Raw genomic sequence first — 21,747 nt, 5'->3', positions numbered from 1 at the left:
ATGGGGAATAGCCTCAATGAAATGATACAGCACAACTATCACTGCACTTATCCAAAAGGGAAGAGTGTTGTCTTTTACATACCTGTGAATCTGTCCATTTTTATGCAAGTATTCCAACCCCTCCAGCACTTCTCTGAGTATTGTAGCAATGGTAGCTTCATCTAGGACTCCACTTTTATGTTCCCCCTTTGCCACAATGTGCTTAATAATATCCAGAACAGAACCTGAAAAGAGAAGACACAGTTTTCCATAATTTTTCAACTCATTCAATATAATTCAGAGCCATTTTTAAATCAAAACACATGTAAACCTTTTCATAAACTTAGCTGTGTAGGAAAGAAAGGAAAAAATAGTAAATATAAGGAAATACAGAAGTTTAAAGGTAATAATTTATTCTCGATTCCACTCTAAAACAGAAAGCAGCCTGCTAATACCCAAATAGTAGTGTTACACCAGCATCTTCTTTAGACTTCTAATGAGAATCTGAAAAAGGTAATAGAGGATTTTTAATCACCTCTGAAGAATCCCTAGGTAAACCATGCCCATCAATAACACTTTAGTATAAGATATAACAAACCAATCTAGGCTTCCAACATCAGATTAGAGTATGCAACATTGTATAAATAAAGATATGAAACGCAGGTCAAATTACATAAGAAAACTTGGAAAGTAAATATCACATGTGTATGCAAACTAATTTAAGGGTTAAAATTATGTTTCAGGTTAATAAGTAATAGAAATAAAACAGGTAAGGCAAAGAAAAATATGAAAAGAATAAAAATGGCAGTTCTTTTAAAATAACAGACCAGATGTATTATCAATCCCATTTTTCCCAGGATGGGAAATAATGCTCCTCCTAAAAATCAGAGAGAGGGAGGGAAAAGACACCCATATAGTAATTAAAGTCACAGAATGCTGTCTACCATAACTGATGATCATTAAAAAAAAGTTTGCTAGAGATTGGTAAGATTTCTGGCAGTACAATGGCCCATAAAGATCACAGAACCAAAGCAAAACAATCTCCAATATTAAAAACTGTGCCAAGAAATCTGAAACATAACATAAACTGCACTGAAAAGACTGGATGCCCATTTCTTGGCAAATGCTTCTGTTGAAAACATGCCCTGGTGGATGCTTTTTATTGTACACACTTAAAAAGAAAAAAATGTACTTCCAAATAGATGGAAAGAAGTGGTCTAGATGGAATCCTCAAAAACATTAGAGAATTGAACACATGTTTACTTTAGCTCCCATTTGAAATCCACTAACTTGATAAGCTTGATAACAAGGGCATAAACCCAGAATAAAAAAGAAAGAAGATAACAGAAGAGATATAGCACTAATTTTCTGGAAGAGAGAAAGCAACTGATTATGCAGAGTTAAAAAATCTGTAACTTCAGTGTCTGCACAGGAGGTATATCAATTCCTACCCTAGAGCTCCAGAAAGGCTCAGAATACAAACACCAAAGACCGCATAAGGGAAAGTGAGGGGGGACTGAAGGAAAGGGCTGAACACAGGAAAACTGGTTGAAAGTTCATATAAGGCAAAATAAGATTCCCAGATCCCTCCTCCCCACCCTGGAAGCCAAGCGACGACCACTCCCCACCTCCAGCAGGAGACAGGCAGTTTACTCTCTGTAGACAAAGAACCAGGGAGGCTTCAGATTCTAAGTAACTTTTTCTAACACTTTCCCCTCTTTACTGCTGGGATTCACAAGACTGTGATTCACAAAAAGGGGGCCTAAGGAAGAAGTTTTGTTCTGTTTAGTTTAACCAATCACACATCAACTCCCAAAAAGCAAAGTGACTATACCAACAGGCATGGATTTCATTCTTCTGAGAAATCCAGGCCATACAAGAACTGCTCAGCTGGGCTTCCCTGGTGGCGCAGTGGTTGAGAATCTGCCTGCCAATGAGGGGACACGGGTTCGAGCCCTGGTCTGGGAAGATCCCACATGCCACGGAGCAACTGGGCCCGTGAGCCACAACTACTGAGCCTGCGCATCTGGAGCCTGTGCTCCGCAACAAGAGAGGCCGCGACAGTGAGAGGCCCGCGCACCGCGAGGAAGAGTGGCCCCCGCTCGCCGCAGCTGGAGAAAGCCCTTGCACAGAAACGAAGACCCAGCACAGCCAAAAATAAATAAATAAATAAATAAATTTATATAAAAAAAAAAAAAAGAACTGCTCAGTAAGAAGACATATGTATAAATGCCAACTGAGTTAAATGTTTGTAATACAAAGAATATCTAAAATAAGGAACGCAAAGGGAGAAACCCCTACTAGGAATTAAAAACACAATTTATTCATTCAACAATTAAGTCACATTATATGCGATCTAGAACTAGGTGCCACAGAATATGTCAAGAAACATGTGACTGCTGACTTTCAGGGAACTTCTAATCTGGAAGATCAAAGAAATGGAGTAACAAAGACTCTAGGGCACACCAAAGTTATTAGATCTGTATTCTTAAAGACTTTGAAGCAGGAACTCCTTTTCAAAGTCTTAGAAAATTTTAATTGATTTCACATCATCCAATGATCAACAGGGAAATTAAAGCAGTGCACATCCCCAGACAATGTCCAGAACAGAAATACCAAACAAGGCTGGATAAGAAGGCCCCTCTTCCCTGGGATAACTTGTCTTTTCAGTTTTAGTCTCCCTCCCAACAATATGATTTTTATAGGTGGAGGGATGATCACACCACTAAGACCTTCCTCCTTAACTGACAAATATTGGTCCTGGAAGGTCCCCCCTTCTTTTCCATATGATTTCCTCAGCATCTTGCAGCGTCTAACATGATGACGGTGCCTATAATCCTCCCTCCTCAAACATCAAAAGTACATAGAATTCTTTATATCAACTCAGAGAAAGAAGAAAGTAAAATATTCTAAGCAAAAGAAAACTGCAGATTTATCACTGGATGATTCAAATTAATATCTAAAGAAAAGAAGGAATAATGAGGGAAGGCTATATCAGCATATATAATATTATGTCCTTAGGCACAATCTGGAAGAAATATTCTACAGGGATAATCTGTTCTTGCACTTTAATACATGAAGAAACTACTTGGCAAACTAGTTTAAAATGCAGATTCCCAGACCTTATAGACTGTCATTCAAGAGATCCGAGGTAGGGCCCAAGAAGTTACATTTTAACAACCTAGGCTACTCGATGAGCACTGTCCACTGAAACCCAAGAATTTCTTAGAGTAAAAGCAAGTAAATTAAATAATGGAAAACAAGAGGGGTTTGGTACAAATTTCATAACAAAGCAAAAAATTAAAATGTAGGTAGATTATCTATTCCCCCAAACCATTTCATGTCTGCCTTCATAGGCTATGGCACAGAACATTTAAAAAGCAATGCAAAACTTTAACTGTCCAAGAAAATCATTACTAAATATTAAAAAAAAAATTGAAAAAGTGGTGAAGCAGCTGCTGGTTAATGACCCTTGTTAAATCTGATAATTTAGCTCAATCAAATTAATTACTCAGTCAACATGTTCATTTGCACAGTTTATTTTTATGAAAAAACACTCTTGAGTCCAAAATTAACTCACCCATTTTAGACAGGTATTTTTACCAAGAAGTTTTAACCAATCTTTAGCCACTGGGTGTTGCTTGTGTCTTCCTAAGCCATATAAGTTTTCAAAGGGGCCAAAATTTGCTTGGTCTGAGTATTCCATTTCAGATTAACAGACATACCCTCTATTGTTGCTTGACCATACAAAGCTGGTCACTCTTTTTTTTTTTTTGAAAAGAAAGATGATTTTTTTTTTTTTAAGATGGTAGTCATCTTTTCTTTTTTAAATTTATTTATTTATTTTTGGCTGTGTTGGGTCTTCGTTTCTGTGCGAGGGCTTTCTCTAGTTGCGGCAAGCAGGGGCCACTCTTCATCACGGTGCGCCGGCCTCTCACTATCGCGGCCTCTCTTGTTGCGGAGCACAGGCTCCAGACGCGCAGGCTCAGTAGTTGTGGCTCACGGGCCCAGTTGCTCTGCGGCATGTGGGATCTTCCCAGACCAGGGCTCGAACTCGTGTCCCCTGCATTGGCAGGCGGATTCTCAACCACTGCACCACCAGGGAAGCCCTGGTCACTCTTAATAACAGGTATTTTTTACCTGGGTCCTGCTCAGGGTCAAGGAAGTCCCATACCTTTTATCTCTTAGAAGATGACAAAGCATCCTTAAACCACAAAATAATTCCCTAACATAGTGAATTAAATTAGATTTCTGCATTTCTATAGTTCGTCCCTTTCAGTCCTACAGGTACTTCTTCATCTTTTTTTATTCTAAGACTTAAATTTTTCTTTTCATAAATTTATTTATTTATTTTTGGCTGCGTCAGGTCTTCGTTGCTGCGCACAGGCTTTCTCTAGTTGTGGCGAGCAGAGGTTACTCTTCGTTGCAGTGCGCGGGCTTCTCATTGCAGTGGCTTCTCTTGTTGCAGAGCACGGGCTCTAGGCACTCGGGCTTCAGTAGTTGTGGTGCACAGGCTTAGCTGCTCCACGGCATGTGGGATCTTACCGGGCCAGGGCTTGAACCGGTGTCCCCTGCGTTGGCAGGCAGATTTTTAACCACTGTGCCACCAGGGAAGCCCCCTTCCTTTTTTTAAATATTTGGTAGGAATGACTTTTTTTAATATAAATTTATTTATTTATTTATTTTTGGCTGCGTTGGGTCTTCATTGCTGTGTATGGGCTTTCTCTAGTTGTGGTGAGTGGGGGCTACTCTTCATTGCAGTGCAGGGGCTTCTCACTGCGGTGGTTTCTCTTGTTGCAGAACATGGGCTCTAGGCGCATGGGCTTCAGTAGTTGTGGTGCATAGGCTCAGTAGTTGGGGCTCGCGGGTTCTAGAGCGTAGGCTCTGCAGTTGTGGCACACAGGCTTAGTTGCTCCGCAGGATGTGGGATCTTCCCGGACCAGGGCTCGAACCTGTGTCCCCTGCATTGGCAGGTGGGTTCTTAACCACTGCGCCACCAGGGACGTCCCTTCATCTTTTCCTTTCAGAAGCTTTCTTTTTTTTTTTCCAAAGAAATTAACTTTTATCTGAAAGGAGACTACCCTTCCCCTCACTATTTCTAAGGACTCTATACAATAGCCTGCTTAAACCATTTTCCCAATACCAAAATTTCTAACAGCAAAGCATACAACTCCTCTAAATAATAAATAATAAGGCTTGTCCTTCACTGATTAAACTTCAATAATTTCAACACAAAAATCACACTTAACATTTTTAAGTTTTAACAAATGTATTTTAAATACATGTTTTGTAGGAGTCCACAAGGTTTTTATCTCTAAAAAACAACATAATTTTTAGGGTTCAAAAATTCCGTTCTTCAAAAGAAATGACCAAGTGTTTTCTTCCATAGCTTCAAACTTTCTACACTCAACTATTTGATTGTTCCATGCCACCCCAGACAAACCTGACACGACTGAACTACTTTATATGTTACTAACTTCCCCAAAAGAAAGTTAAAAAAGGAGTTTGTAGTAAATGCAGCTCTCTAATACAATGTCTAATACAATATCTAACACAAAAGAAGCTTTAAAAAGACCATTTCTTTCCTCATTTGATTAGGCAGGAGTTAATTTTCTGTAAAAGCAAAAAACAAACAAAAAATCATTTACAAAAGCATAACACTGGGGGTTCCTTTTTTACTCAAGATGTTTAACTACCCAAAATGACAACAATTACATCTTTAAGAATATAATAAAAGGGGTAGAAAACAGCAATACAATTGACAAAGTGTAGATGCTAAATAAACCAAAGATTTTTTTAAGGGTTCTTTTTTTTTTTTTTTTTAATTTTACACTTTATTTATTTTTGGCTGTGTTGGGTCTTCGTTTCTGTGCGTGGGCTTTCTCTAGTTGCGGCGAGTGGGGGCCACTCTTCATCGCGGTGCACGGGCCTCTCACTGTCGCGGCCTCTCTTGTTGCGGAGCACAGGCTCCAAACGCGCAGGCTCAGTAGTTGTGGCTCACGGGCCTAGTTGCTCCGCGGCATGTGGGATCTTCCCAGACCAGGGCTCGAACCCCTGTCCCCTGCATTGGCAGGCAGATTCTCAACCACTGTGCCACCAGGGAAGCCCTAAGGGTTCTTTTTAAGGAGTAGGAAGGATCAGAAGCTTGGGGAAATCCAGAATTAAACAAAAAAAGAGAAAGAGAAAAAGATGTCCTCAACTACAACCACTCTGTTTATCAATAGCATCTTGGGCTGTAGGAACGATATCTTTTTTAAAAAAATTTTATTTTATTTTATTTTATTTTTGGCTGTGTTGGGTCTTCATTGCTGCGCACGGGCTTTCTCTAGTTGCGGTGAGCGGGGGCTACTCTTTGTTGCAGTGCACAGGCTTCTCATTGCGGTGGCTTCTCTTATTGTGGAGCACGGGCTCTAGGGTGCACGGGCTTCAGTAGTTGTGGCACGCGGGCTCAGTAGTTGTGGCTCGCGGGCTCTAGAGCGCAGTCTCAGTAGTTGTGGCGCACGGGCTTAGTTGCTCCGCGGCATGTGGGATCTTCCTGGACCAGGGCTCGAACCCGTGTCCCCTGCGTTGGCAGGCGGATTCGTAACCACTGCGCCAGCAGGGAAGGCCAGGAACGATATCTTGATCGTGATCTGTATTGACTATAGTAAGGAGAAGGTGATCTTCTGTATCGGTAATCATAGTCTTCATATCTGTTGTACCCACGATCATATCCTCTATCACAGTAAGAATCTCGACGTCTGCCACCTCCTCCACCTCCACCACTATGAGTTGGTCTGCCCATGTATATGTCTGGTGTAGGTATGTGCGCTCTCTTGGTGATAGAATAATCTACATGAATTCTTCTACCGTCCAGCTCCATTCCATTTGCCCTTTCCATAGCCTCCTTTGAGTCATCTATTCTCTGGAAATAAACAAAAGCAAACCCTCGTGATCGTCCAGTTCGCTGGTAATAAACCACACTGACACCACTCAATGGTCCATATCGAGAAAATACTTTGCAAAGATCTCTCTCTGTTGTGTACAAACGGAGGCCAAACACTCCTAGACAAGTGTTGGGATCTGGATTTGCCCTGCTGCCTGTATGTCTTCTAAGGTTAGACACTGGAGAATGACTTCGGCTCCTTCGACGATGGTATTCTGGTGTATAGGACCTACTTAGAGGTCATCTCCTATGAGAGTGAGAATGGGATCTGGATCCAGTGTAACGTCTATGAGAATGCCTCCTTGACCCCGACCTGGATTTTGATCTTGATCGAGAATGGGATTCAAAGTGTTTGGAAACTCTTGATGGACTACGAGATCCTGACCTGCTCTCCGATTTTACATGAGCAGGAGTTCCCGTTGAAGATCTTGACTGAGAGCGAGACTCTCTGCCCTCGAAGTTGTTCTCCTCTACATCACTCATGTCGGCCAGGCACTCCCCAGAACTAAATAAGAGACAAGTCTCAGCTTGAGGGCCAATGGCCTAGTCAACCAGCTGACTGGACCGTGGGGAGGAGGAAAGAGTCGGCAACAACAGCCGCTCCACTCCACTCCCACTCGGTCACAGGCTCCAGCAAAATCTTCAGAAGCTTTCTTAATTACTTTGATTTCTAAAAATCTTATATTGCAGTTTGGTGCTAATAAATGGTAGAAACAGCTATTTAGATAGAAAGTGATTCTAATTTCTAAAGATTAACTTTCTATACTAATAAATTCCAACACTCAAAATCAGAGTTCTAATTATTTAATTAACAAAAGATAAGAATATTACAGTCATAAGGGAGCATTACAAAATAATCCCAATATTGACACCCTTAAACTTATTTTAACCATGTTGTCCACTTGGTCAATGGGCTTAAGACTGCCAGTTGCAATTCATTTTACATTTAATTAGCTTATTAAATTCTATATCAGTACAATGTTGCTACATCAAAAATATGCTTTTGATTTAAATATTTTGGCTGAGGAAGTAAATATAAAAGAATGTAGCCTAAACATATTTCTATTAACTCTGGCTATTCACATTTTAAAATTATTCAAACGGAGCCCCTGCTTCTCAATGGTCCCCTCCTCTCACTCTCTCTGCTCCAGCTGTGATCCCCCATCAGTTGCCAGTACACACCACACTGCTCCATCCTGCCTCCAGGCACTCTCAGTACAGTGTTCCCTCTATCTCTGGATTCCTTCTCCCATTCTTCCCGATACCATCTCCACCTCCCATTTCACCTGGCTAATTATTACCTATTCTTCAGGTCTCCTGAAGAACATCACCTCCTGAAGGCAGTGGCTGTCTATCTTGCCACAGCCATTCTCCCTCAATAAAGTTAGGTTCTCCTGGTACTTATTCCCATGATACCTGATACTTCTTCATGGCACTCTACACCCTTATAATTACTTAATTATAACTTTTACTTATTAGCTATAAGGCCCATAATAGCAAGGAACTGATGGTTTGATTCACCAGTGTATTGGTAACCAATAAGCATTTGATGAAAGGCTTTTTAATTGAGCTATCTTGACAGTTTCCTCCTATTTAAAAAAAAATTTTTTTAAGTTGTGCTTAGTTCTATCTTTTGTTTTCTAAATATTGCTTAATGTATCTCTTCAGTTTGAATATGTATTTACTTTATAACTACAAAAGATTACATTTTCCTAAAAAAGATGCAAAATTTTTAATATTTTAAAAGTAAAAATTTAGATATAAGATTATGTTGACTCATAAAATTATAAGTAATTATAAAAAGAATTAATGCCTGGAATACATTTGAAAATTATCATCCAGGAAATCTGCTGAGTGCTATGCTAGAAAAATTGGGCACCGTCCCAGGAAACTTAAGACCAGGAGGAACAGAGAGGTACACTGAAAAGACATCCCACCTAGCTACATATCCTGCCCTTTCTGTGATCAGGACATATACTCACTGAGAGAGGAACAGGGATTCTTTAAAAAAAATTTTTTTTAAGGCATTCTGCTTAGGAGTAGCAGAAAGGATGGGCTGGCATACAGCTATGGATAACAGAATTAAGCAGACAACTTATTCCTATTCATCAGAGGACTTTTTAGCAAAACATTAAAAACTTTGTATTACACATTTTTGTAAATTACATATAAAGAAAATTATGCTGTAGGTTACCAAAAACGAAAGACACAGTATTACCTAATATCCCCATATCTGTCCATACTGAAAGAACCATGCTTGACCACCATCTTGAAAGGTGGCTGGTGTTAGCAAGGCTTCCAACCATCATATGAACAGGGCCTTTAACAAAGTAATCCAGTTTCTCCAGTGTGTCACTAATGGGATTGAAACAAAAGGTGATTCTGGCTACACTGAAAAGCATCAAATAACAAGGGATTATTATTATTAATGATTAAAATTTCTTGTGCACCTATTACATGTCAGCATAGTGGGGGATGCTTTGCATACTCATCTCACTTACTCCTCCCCAATACCCTGAAATGCAGAAAGGCATCCCCATTTAACAGACAAGTAAATAGGTTCAAAGAGTTGAAAAAGTTTGCCCAGTGACACAACTGCTAAGTAGAAAACCTGGAATTTAATTCTAAAACCTACGACTTTCCTTTAAAGCCTCTCTGAGTAAGTAAGGTGTTCAATGAGTAACGGTGTTAACATGGCAAATAAACATGGATTCTCTTTTGTGTAACCCTACAATCCAAAATGGAAGATCATGCTCCCACATGAAATATATATGCAAACAAGCCGCACAGTGATGGGAAAGTCAGGCAGCTCCATCACTCACTTGTCGTCTCCATCTTGCCACATCATTCAAATCCACGCCATAACAAAATGTCTAATTGACTACATGGCATGGGTCTTTCAGTAACCATAACAAAATCTTCAATCTATACATACCAAGGGTCCACTGTTTGCAATCAGCAATGCTTACATTTTATTCTAAGGACTAAAGCAGAAATAATTGTATATATAATAGTGCAGGATAAAGTACGTAATTAATTATGTTAATATGGGGGAACCAAGATCTTCTGTGTAAGAGTAAAGAGATTCAAATATAATTTTAAAGTTTTAAACATCTGTAATGTTAAACTTGAATTGTCAAATCATGACTTATTTTTAATATGCTACAATATATTTCCAAGCTCTTTCAACTAGAAACAATGACAAAGTAGCAGCAATGAGCATCCCAAGAATCCAAGTTATACTTTCTAAATACCACTCCCCATAAAAAGGATCAGGGCTCCTTAGAATATTCGCTGATTCTGAGAAAAGCAATATAAATGTGAACCATTTATCCTGAACTAAAAATCAAGGAAGTTATCAAAGATTGATGGATTCATGTCAAAAGGACACAACAATAAGCTTGAAGGGACTCCCACTGACAAAATTTTGGATAACCTGAGCATCAAAAGAATAGAGTATAGCTGACTGAAAGACATTGAATATATAAAAATCCTTGAGTCTATATAGTGATACTCCAAAAAATGAAAGCATTACTCAATGGGAAAAAGGAAAAAAAATCACTGGCAGTAATTATTAAACTAACTCTTTACTCTGAAAATTGGTCCTTAAAAAAACACATTTATCCTGCCTTTTCAGTAGGAACTACAGTATAGGTCAATCAAAAAGCCCCAGTTAGTAAGGGAAAGTTCCTTTACAGAAAAGAATGCCAGTTTATAACTGTAAAAAAAAAAAAAAAAAAAAGGGGGTGCAATAGGAAAAATTACCATTCTGCAACCCCTGACAAAATAATTGAGACAAGCAAGGATTGTTAATGGATGCTAAAAATCATTAGACAAAAGACTGGGGAACTGGATACTCACAGTGCCAAAGTATCATCCCACAGATTACATGCTTGCTGCAAAGGGAAATAAAGCTTACTCTTCCATGGAGAGGCCTGGCTGTCATAATCTTAAGCAATCAAAATTAATATCACCATTAAAGATACAACCAGATAGCAAATACTACTTCCTGATGTGATGCAATATGAAGTACACAGCATCACCTACAAAACATTCTGTCCAAACAACACTTTAGGTCTTGTTTTAATTTGTAGGAAACAGAGGAATATAAATCAGGTTAAACATCACCAGGAAGAAATAACCAGATAAATCCAGAATGGGGAGTAGCTGCATGCTGCTAGTGCTGCTCAAGGCTCCAGACCACAGGGCCAGGCGCAACATCTCTGCACACGGCCCCGCTGAGCCAAGGTGTCATGCGCAGAGCTTCTGCACGCAGCCCGCCAAGCTCAAGTACCAGGTGCAGCCATTTCATGCTAGGAACTCTTGTCTGAATTGCCAGGAAGAAGGCCAATGCACGCAGTACCCTATGAGCAAGTGAAACTAGACTAAGCACAAAGGAAAAAAGATGAAATGTGGATCCTCTAGCAACAGGAGTAATAGAAGACTTCCCTAAATCTGCCCTCAAGCTTTTCCTTGATTGATCTGTGAGTATGGAACACTTCAAAACTAAATAGTGTGAAGAGAGAGAACCTTCAAGATGGCAGAGAAGTGAGACGTGGAGATCACCTTCCTCCCGACAAATACATCAAAATTACATCTATGTGTGGAACAACTCCTACAGAACACCTACTGAACGCTGGCAGAAGACCTCAGACTTCCCAAAAGCCGTGTGGCTGACAGGGTCTTGATGGTCTGGCCAGCTGTCAGGCCTGAGCCTCTGAGGTGGGAGAGCCGAGCTCAGGACACTGGTCCACCAGAGACCTCCTGACCCCAAATAATATCAAACGGTGAAAGCTCTCTCAGAGATCTCCATCTCAACGCTAAGACCCAGCTCCACTCAACGACCAGCAGGCTACAGTGCTGGACACCCTATGCCAAACAACTAGCAAGACAGGAACACAACCCCATCCATTATCAGAGAGGCTGCCTAAAATCATAATAAGGTCACAGACACCCCAAAACACAGCACCAGACGTGGTCCTTCCCACCAGAAAGACAAGATCCAGCCTCAACCACCAGAACACAGGCACCAGTCCCCTCCATCAGGAAGCCTACACAACCCACTGAACCAACCTTACCCACTGTGGGCAGATACCAAAAACAACGGGAACTACAAACCTGTAGGCTGTGAAAAGGAGACCCCAAACACAGTAAGGTAAGCAAAATGAGAAGACAGAGAAATACACAGCAGATGAAGGAGCAAGGTAAAAACCCACCAAACCAAACAAATGAAGAGGAAATAGGCAGTCGACCTGAAAAAGAATTCAGAGTAATGATAGTAAAGATGATCCAAAATCTTGGAAATAGAATGGAGAAAATACAAGAAACGTTTAATAAGTACCTAGAAGAACTAAAGAGCAAATAAACAATGATGAACAACACAATAAATGAAATAAAAAATTCTCCAGAAGGAATCAATAGCAGAATAACTGAGGCAGAAGAACGGATAAGTGACCTGGAAGATAAAATAGTGGAAATAACTACCACAGAGCAGAATAAAGAAAAAAGAATGAAGACAATTAAGGACAGTCTCAGAGACCTCTGGGACAACATTAAATGCACCAACATTCGAATTATAGGGGTCCTAGAAGAAGAAGAGAAAAAGAAAGGGACTGAGAAAGTATTTGAAGAGATTATAGCTGAAAACTTCCCTAATATGGGAAAGGAAATGGTTGATCAAGTCCAGGAAGCACAGACAGTCCCATACAGGATAAATCCAAGGAGAAACACACCAAGACACATATTAATCAAACTATCAAAAATTAAATACAAAGAAAAAATATTGAAAGCTGCAAGGGAAAAGCAACAAATAACACACAAGGGAATCCCCATAAGGTTAACAGCTGATCTTTCAGCTCAAACTGTGCAAGCCAGAAGGGAGTGGCAGGATATATTTAAAGTGATGAAAGGGAAAAACCTACAAGCAAGATTACTCTACCCAGCAAGGATCTCATTCAGAGTCAATGGAGAAATTAAAACCTTTACAGACAAGCAAAAGCTAAGAGAATTCAGCACCACCAAACCTGCTTTACAACAAATGCTAAAGGAACTTCTCTAGGCAGGAAACACAAGAGGAGGAAAAGACCTACTGTAACAAACCCAAAACAATTAAGAAAATGGTAACAGGAACATACATATCGATAATTACCTTAAATGTAAATGGATTAAATGCTCCAACAAAAAGACACAGACTGGCTGAATGGATACAAAAACAAGACCCGTATATATGCTGTCTACAAGAGACCCACTTCAGACCTAGGGACACATACAGACTGAAAGTGAGGGGATGGAATAAGATATTCCATGCAAATGGAAATCAAAAGAAAGCTGGTGTAGCAATTCTCACATCAGACAAAACAGACTTTAAAATAAAGACTATTACAAGAGACAAAGAAGGACACTACATAATGATCAAGGGATCAATCCAAGAAGAAGAAATAACAATTGTAAATATTTATGCACCCAACATAGGAGCACCTCAATACGTAAGGCAAATGCTAACAGCCATAAAAGGGGAAATCCACAGTAACACAATAATAGCAGGGGACTTTAACACCACACTTTCACCAATGGACAGATCAACCAAAATGAAAATAAATAAGGAAACACAAGCTTTAAATGACACATTAAACAAGATGGATTTAATTGATATTTATAGGACATTCCATCTAAAAAGAACAGAATACACTTTCTTCTCAGGTGCTCATGGAATATTCTCCAGGATAGATCATATCTTGGGTCACAAATCAAGCCTTGGTAAATTTAAGAAAATTGAAATCGTATCAAGTATCTTCTCCAACCACAACTCTATCAGACTAGATATCAATTACAGGAAAAAAAACTGTAAAAAATACAAACACATAAGGCTAAAAAATTTGCTACTAAATAACCAAGATATCAATGAATAAATCAAAGAGGAAATCAAAAAATGCCTAGAAACAAATGACAATGAAAACATGACGACCCAAAACCTATGGGATATAGCAAAAGCAGTTCTAAGAGGGAAGTTTATAGCAATACAATCCTACCTCAAGAAACAAGAAAAATCTCAAATAAACAACCTAACCTTACATCTAAAGCAATTAGAGAAAGAAGAACAAAAAAACCCCAAAGTTAGCAGAAGGAAAGAAATCATAAAGATCAGGTCAGAAATAAATGAAAAAGAAATGAAGGAAACGATAGCAAAGATCAATAAAACTAAAAGCTGGTTCTTTGAAAAGATAAACAAAATTGATAAACCATTAGCCAGACTCATCAAGAAAAAAAGGGAGAAGACTCAAATCAACAGAATTAGAAATGAAAAAGGAGAAGTAACAACTGACACTGCAGAAATACAAAGGTTCATGAGAGACTACTACAAGCAACTATATGCCAATAAAATGGACAACCTGGAAGAAATGGACAACTTCTTAGAAAAGCACAACCTTCTGAGACTGAACCAGGAAGAAATAGAAAATATAAACAGACCAATCACAAGCACTGAAATTGAAACTGTGATTAAAAATCTTCCAACAAACAAAAGCCCAGGAACAGATGGCTTCACAGGCGAATTCTGTCAAACATTTAGAGAAGAGCTAACACTTATCCTTCTCAAACTCTTCCAAAATATAGCAGAGGGAGGAACACTCCCAAACTCATTCTACCATCACCCTGATACCAAAACCAGACAAAGATGTCTGAAAAAAAGAAAACTATCGGCCAATATCACTGATGAACATAGTTGCAAAAATCCTCAACAAAATACTAGCAAACAGAATCCAACAGCACATTAAAAGGATCATACACCATGATCAAGTGGGGTTTATCTCAGGAATGCAAGGATTCTTCAGTATACGCAAATCAACGTGATACATCATATTAACAAACTAAAGGATAAAAACCATATGATAATCTCAATAGATGCAGAAAAAAGCTTTCAACAAAACTCAACACCCATTTATGATAAAAACCCTCCAGAAAGTAGGCATAGAGGGAATTTACCTCAACATAATAAAGGCCATATATGACAAATCCACAGTGAACATCGTTCTCAATGGTGAAAAACTGAAACCATTTCCACTAAGATCAGGAACAAGACAAGGTTGCCCACTCTCACCACTATTATTCAACATAGTTTTGGAAGTTTTAGCCACAGCAGTCAGAGAAGAAAAAGAAATAAAAGGAACCCAAATCGTAAGAGAAGAAGTAAAACTGTCACTGTTTGCAGATGACATGATGCTGTACATAGAGAATCCTAAAGCTGCTGCCAGAAAACTACTAGAGCTAATCAATGAATTTAGTAAAGTAGCAGGATACAAAATTAATGCACAGAAATCTCTTGCATTCCTATACACTAATGATGAAAAATCTGAAAGGGAAATTAAGGAAACACTCCCATTTACCACTGCAACAAAAAGAATAAAATACCTAGGAATAAACCTACCTAAGGAGACAAAAGACCTGTATGCAGAAAACTGTAAGACAGTGATGAAAGAAATTAAAGATGCACAACCTTGTATTCCTAGAATAAATTTCCCCTGGTCATGATATACTATCAGTTTTATATATTACTAGATTTGATTTGCTATTATTTTATTAACAACTTTTGTATCTTTTGTGTTCATGAGGATTATTGTTCTGTAATTTTCTTTTCTTGTAGTGTATTTGCCTGATTTTGGTATTAAGGTTTTCCTGGTCTTATAAAATGACTTGAAAAGTGTTTTTGCGATTTTCTGGAGAGTTTTGGTAAAATTGGCATTATTTCTTTCTTAAAAATATGGTAAAATTTACTAATGAAAAAAAAAAAGAAAGAAATTAAAGATACAAACAGATGGAGAGATACACCATGTTCTTGGATTGGAAGAATCAACATTGTGAAAATGACTATACTACCCAAAGCAATCTACAGATTCAATACAATCCCTATCAAACTACCAATGGCATTTTTCACAGAACTAGAACAAAAAATTTCACAATTTGTATGGAAACACAAAAGACCCCAAATAGCTAAAGCAATCTTGAGAAAGAAAAACAGAGCTGGAGGAATCAGGTTTCCTGACTTCAGACTATACTACAAGGCTACAGTAATCAAGACAGTATGGTACTGGCACAAAAACAGAAATATACATCAATGGAACAGGATAGAAAGCCCAGAGATAAACCCACACACATATGGTCACCTTATCTTTGATAAAGGAGGCAAGAATACACAATGGAGAAAAGACAGCCTCTTCAATAAGTGGTGCTGGGAAAACTGGACGGCTTCATGTAAAAGAATGAAATTATAATGCTCCTTAACACCATACACAAAAATAAACTCAAAATGGATTAAAGACCTAAATGTAAGGTCAGACACTATAAAACTCTTAGAGGAAAACATAGGCAGAACACTCTATGACATAAATCACAGCAAGATCCTTTCTGACCCATCTCCTAGGGAAATGGAAATAAAACAAAAATAAACAAATGGGACCTAATGAAACTTAAAAGCTTTTGCACAGCAAAGGAAACCATAAACAAGACAAAAAGACAACCCTCAGAATGGGAGAAAATATTTGCAAACAAAGTAACTGACAAAGGATTAATCTCCAAAATATACAAGCAGCTCATGCAGCTAAATATCACAACCCAATCCAAAACTGGGCAGAAGACCTAAATAGACATTTCTCCAAATAAGATATATAGATTGCCAATAAACACATGAAAGGATGCTCAACATCACTAATCACTAGAGAAATGCAAATCAAAACTACAATGAGGTATCATCTCACACCGGTCAGAATGGCCATCACCAAAAAATCTACAGACAACAAATGCTGGAGAGGGTGTGGAGAAAAGGGAACCCTCCTACACTGTTGGTGGGAATGTAGATTGATACAGCCACTATGGAGAACAGTATGGAGGTTCCTTAAAAAACTAAAAACAGAACTACCACATGACCCAGCAATCCCACTACTGGGAATATACCCTAAGAAAACCATAACTCATAGAGTCCTGTACCACAATGTTCATTGCAGCTCTATTTACAACAGCCAGTGCATGGAAGCAACCTAAGTGTCCATCGACATATGAATGGATAAAGAAGATGTGGCACATATATACAATGGCATATTACCCAGCCATAAAAAGAAACGAAATTGAGTTATTTGTAGTGAGGTGGATGGACCTAGAATCTGTCACACAGAGTGAAGTAAGTCAGAAAGAGAAAAACAAACACCATATGCTAACACATATATATGGAATCTAAGAAAAAGAAACTCGTTCTGAAGAACCTAGGGCCAAGACAGGAATAAAGACGCAGACAAAGAGAGTGAACTTAAGGACACGGGGAGGGGGAAAGGTTAAGCTGGGATGAAGTGAGAGAGTGGCACTGACATAAATATGCTACCAAATGTAAAATAGATAGCTAGTAGGAAGCAGCCGCATAGCACAGGGACATCAGCTCGGTGCTTTGTGACCACCTAGAGGGGTGAGATAAGGAGTGTGGGAGGGAGACGCAAGAGGGAGGGGATATGGGGATATATGTATACGTATAGCTGCTTCACTTTGTTATAGAGCAGCAACTAACACAACAATGTAAAGCAATTATACTCCAATAAAGATGTTAAACAAAAAAAAAAAATCCAGAATGTGGGACAAGATAGACCCTTCAGACCAGACCCTTCAGTAAGTCTGCCTCATGGAAGAGAGGAAGTAGGAGGGAACCATCCTAGATTAAAGAGTAATTGAAGAGGCATGACAAACAAATGCAACATGTGAAACTTGTCTCAGCTTGTACACTATTATCATTGGATACTTTATTCTCAGTATCTCCTCAAATGTAAATGTCCATGAAAAACCAAACCAAGAAAAACATTTGTATAAATTTTCCAAACCATGGAAGTTGACATTTCATTGTACTCTACTCACCTCCACTTAGCAGCTTCATGACTAGCCACAGCTCATCTTTTACCACAAAAGACGTGTAGTAAGACACAATATTAGGATGATGGCACTGACTCATGGCTTGAATTTCTTTCTACAAAGAGAAAACATGGTGATTCATTATATGCAAGCCTAAAACAACACTAGAAGTTACTGAATCCAGATCTTGGAATTCCAAAGACTATGTCACAACCTTTCTGGGATTTTCATGCCTGACCTCTGCAAGAATGGTTAAACCAAAAAAACCGCTTGGTTTCCCTCAGTCCATTCTGACTCTTACTCCTTTCACTCGTTAAACTAGCGATCTCTGAAACCAGAAACATGCACTATTTATCACACCCTGCCACAGCACCAGAGAGGCCTCCACTGGGACACATATTACTTCCAGGTGCCCTTAAAGAACCATCTTGGGAAATCAGGTTTTACAGTCACAGACGATAATTATCAATACTAACAAACAAAGGGTGGTTTGTTTGTTTGTCTGTCTTTTTTCTCCAAAACATTGTTTCATCTCATTTTTGTGAAATGATTAACAGTTCCCACTTTAAAGAGGCCATAAACTAAATCCAAAGTAGACACCTGAGCCCAAAGTCTCAGCTTATACTATCTCATTAGAATTTAATGAATTTAAATTAGATTTGGTGTGATAAAATGCCTTATAAAAGCCCTGTGTGATCAGGGCCCTGCTTACCTCTCCATCATTCCTACTGCCTTCACTGACCCTACCCCCAACATACCCCAGTCCTATGATCCAGCCATAGTAACTTCAAGTGAGCCATGCTTCTTCTAACCACGGACATTTAACCCTGTTGTTCCCTCTGCCTCAAATACACTTCCCTCATTTTCGCCTAGCTGAAAACACCAATTCTTCCTTCTGATCTCAGCCAAAATACCACTTCCTCCCAACTTCCCAGGTTGAGTTAGTTAGGTGTCCCTTCTCTTGGCTTCCAAGCTCTGTGCATATCTCCTTACATCACAGCACATATGTACTGGATAGTACATTGGATGCTTACTTGTCTGTCCTTCCCTGCTAGACTGACAACTCCAAGAAGGCAAGTACTTAAAAGTGGACTCCTACACATGGTGGGAATTATCATACTATACTGTAATTGCCTATTTATTTTTCTGCATCCCTCACAAAACTGTAGCTCAATGAGAGGTCAGACTCTGTATACTGGCACTTATTATGCCTGGCACACAGTATACCCTCAATAAATATTTGCTGAATGAATAAAATCCTAGAGCACTTTATATAGCTTTTTACTTACTGATGTATTAATACTTGCCCTATGCCCTTGATATTTATTCAGTAAGATCAATTGTGTAAAAGTTGCCCATAATCCCTGATTCATAAGAAGTGTTCAATAAACACTAGTTTTTCCATTCTCATTTTCTCTACTTGAATGTAAATTCTTTTACGGCAAGGACTTTGTTGTGTGCATTTTTGCTACCCACTAAGTTACTAGCACAGTCTTCCACACGAAAACGTAAGTAAATATGAAGGATAAGGAAGAAGAACTAAAGTAAACACCTGCCTATTGACATAGTTATACAGGATTTGAAGAGATAAGATATGTACATATAAGAGGGAATACAAAGAACAGCATATATGTGCCAAATGAGCAGTAAAGATAGTAAATGTTACAAGAATCCAGAGGAAAGAACAGTTAAGGCAGGCAAGAAGTCTTCACAGAGAAGGTGGGAACTACGTTTAGTTCTGCAGGATGTGGAATGTTAATAGCAGTACAAGGTGCAAAGCACATAAAATTACAAAAAAAAAGGATGAAATAAGCAAGACAGATTTTAGGGCACAGGAGTAAACCTGTCTAAGGTTAAGCAGTTCATGCTTTCAACAGAAATTTACCAAGTGCCTACTCTGTGACAGGCACAGTCCTAGGTGCTTGACCACAATGGTGAACCCTCATGAAACGTACAGTCTGGTGAAGAAGTTAGACAAATACTAATTTATAACACAGATGAATAATGTCTGATAGGAGAAGTACTAAATACTACATGATTTCATTGGAGAGGTGAATTACCAAAAATTAGGAGTGACAATCAGGGAAAGCTTCCTATAAGACGTTTTACTACACTGACACTGAAATAGGAAAGATAAATATGTTTTTAGGGGTTTTGATTGTTTAATTACCTGGGATCGTATCATAAATGACCTTGTAACTGTGTTCAATAATTTAGGCTTCATCCTAACAGCAATGGAAAGGCATCAAAGGTTTAACTATATTTATTTTTTCATAAAAATCACTCTGGCTGTAATGTAGAAAATAAAAGAGAGAAGGCAAGACTAAAGGGAAAGACTCTGTTCAAGGTTGTTGCCATGAGCTGGGTGAGATGATAATGGCCTGAAAAACGATAAACAGCTAATTTCTCAGTTTAGATAACTGTACTATGGTTATGTTACTCTTAGGAGATGGTGGGTGAACAGATGATGGGAACTTTCTGTACTGCTTTAGCAGCTCTTCTGTAAGGTTAAGACTATCACAAAATAAAAAGTTTAAAAAAATACGTGGTAATATGAATGAAAAGAAAGGGAAGAGTCAAGAGATGATACTAAATAGGTATAAACAATAGGACTTGGTGACTAACTGGACAGGAGAGGTGAAACAGACAGAAATCACATAGGGGACTGACAATGCAAAGAGCTGGGGTCAAATGGTCCAAGGTCTTAAATGTTAAGCTAAAGGTTTTGAGCTTAATCCTGGAAAAAAAGGGTACTACAAAGGGTTTTCTAAAAGGAGACTATGGCAGGGGGGATAAATTGGGAATTTGAGATCAACAGATACACACTACTATATATAAAACAGATAAACAATAAAGACCTACTGTATAGCACAGGGACCTATATTCAATATCCTGTAATAACCCATAATGGAAAAGAATCTGAAAAAGTACACATATACATACATACATATATATATATATATATATGTATGTATAACTCAATCACTTTGCTGTACATCTGAAACACTGTAAATCAACTAGAACTAAAAAAATAAATTAATAAAAACAAACAAAAAACAACCACAACAAAAAAAAGGAGGCTATCAGGAGAGCCATAAATTTTAAAGATAAAAAGGGCCTTAAATATTCCTTTTCTTCTCTTCTATTCCTCTTAATTCCCCTTGGAGTTATCCTTTTCCCTTTCCTTTCAAAAAGAAAAAATATACATATTAAGTGCTCTGCAAGAGTGGTATATTCATTCTGACTCAAATTTCCCAGCAGCTTCCTCAACACTCATAAGTGATTCCACCCCTACTCATGAAAATGCTTTCTTGAAAGTCCTTTATTGTCTGTTAATACCAGATCTTTTGTCTGGAATTTTCAGTTCTCCACCTGAAGCCATGTGTTAGTGATGACTGTTCATTCCTTCTTGAAACTCACTCATCTTGATTTCTACTATTTACTCCCTGGTTTTCTGATTACTCCAACGTAGGTGGTTTTCCTCCACGTCACACTATTCAGTCAGTCCCCAAGTAATGTTAATTTATTCATTCACTCATTCAGAGTGAACAGTCCCTGCCCTCATGGAGTGCTCATTCTAGTACTAACAATTCTTCCATCTACAAAATGTCTAGGGAATTTGTGTCTTCCTTTCCATTATCACTGTCACTGCCTGAATTTAGTCTCAATATCTTTGTGTTCTTCAACCTATGGGATGCAACTCATATGGATCATGAAATAAATTTAGTGGATCACATTAAAAAAAAACAGACAAACAAAAATAGGATAGAAAATCAGAGTGCATTCCACATAATATAATTAAGAATTGTTTTATAAAAATGTTGTTTCAGTTACATTAATATATAATATCATATATATTCATAATGTTAATATATAATATGCTATTCTTTGCTGATCTTAAACCCCTGCCCAGCAGGGTCTCCATCTCTGCCTCTTCAAAGTCTTCCCAGCCCAGGTGGCCC

General features: G+C 38.5%; 2 protein-coding genes across 3 annotated transcripts in view; both read right to left on the bottom strand.

Moving 5' to 3' along the window:
* Window positions 1-21,747, bottom strand: part of OXSR1 (oxidative stress responsive kinase 1) — a 99,747-nt gene that overhangs the window by 62,102 nt on the left and 15,898 nt on the right. For both annotated transcript variants that reach the window (XM_036868790.1, XM_036868788.1), the window contains exons 3-4: window positions 17,792-17,900; window positions 83-224 (exon numbers count right to left, since the gene is read on the bottom strand). In XM_036868790.1, coding sequence (XP_036724685.1) covers window positions 83-224; window positions 17,792-17,900 — 251 coding nt within the window. The remainder of the gene's footprint in view (window positions 1-82; window positions 225-17,791; window positions 17,901-21,747) is intronic.
* On the bottom strand, window positions 6,117-7,441 carry LOC118903457 (transformer-2 protein homolog alpha-like). Its single transcript, XM_036868585.1, is given in 2 exon segments — window positions 6,117-6,123; window positions 6,567-7,441. Coding segments are annotated over 2 exon segments (828 nt in total). The 5' UTR covers window positions 7,388-7,441.

Source organism: Balaenoptera musculus, chromosome 11 (genome assembly GCF_009873245.2).
Source record: "Balaenoptera musculus isolate JJ_BM4_2016_0621 chromosome 11, mBalMus1.pri.v3, whole genome shotgun sequence".
In the NCBI taxonomy this organism is placed as follows: Eukaryota; Metazoa; Chordata; class Mammalia; order Artiodactyla; family Balaenopteridae; genus Balaenoptera; species Balaenoptera musculus.
The sequence above is the reverse complement of the archived record's forward strand: the minus strand, read 5'-3'. Positions and strand labels throughout refer to the sequence as shown.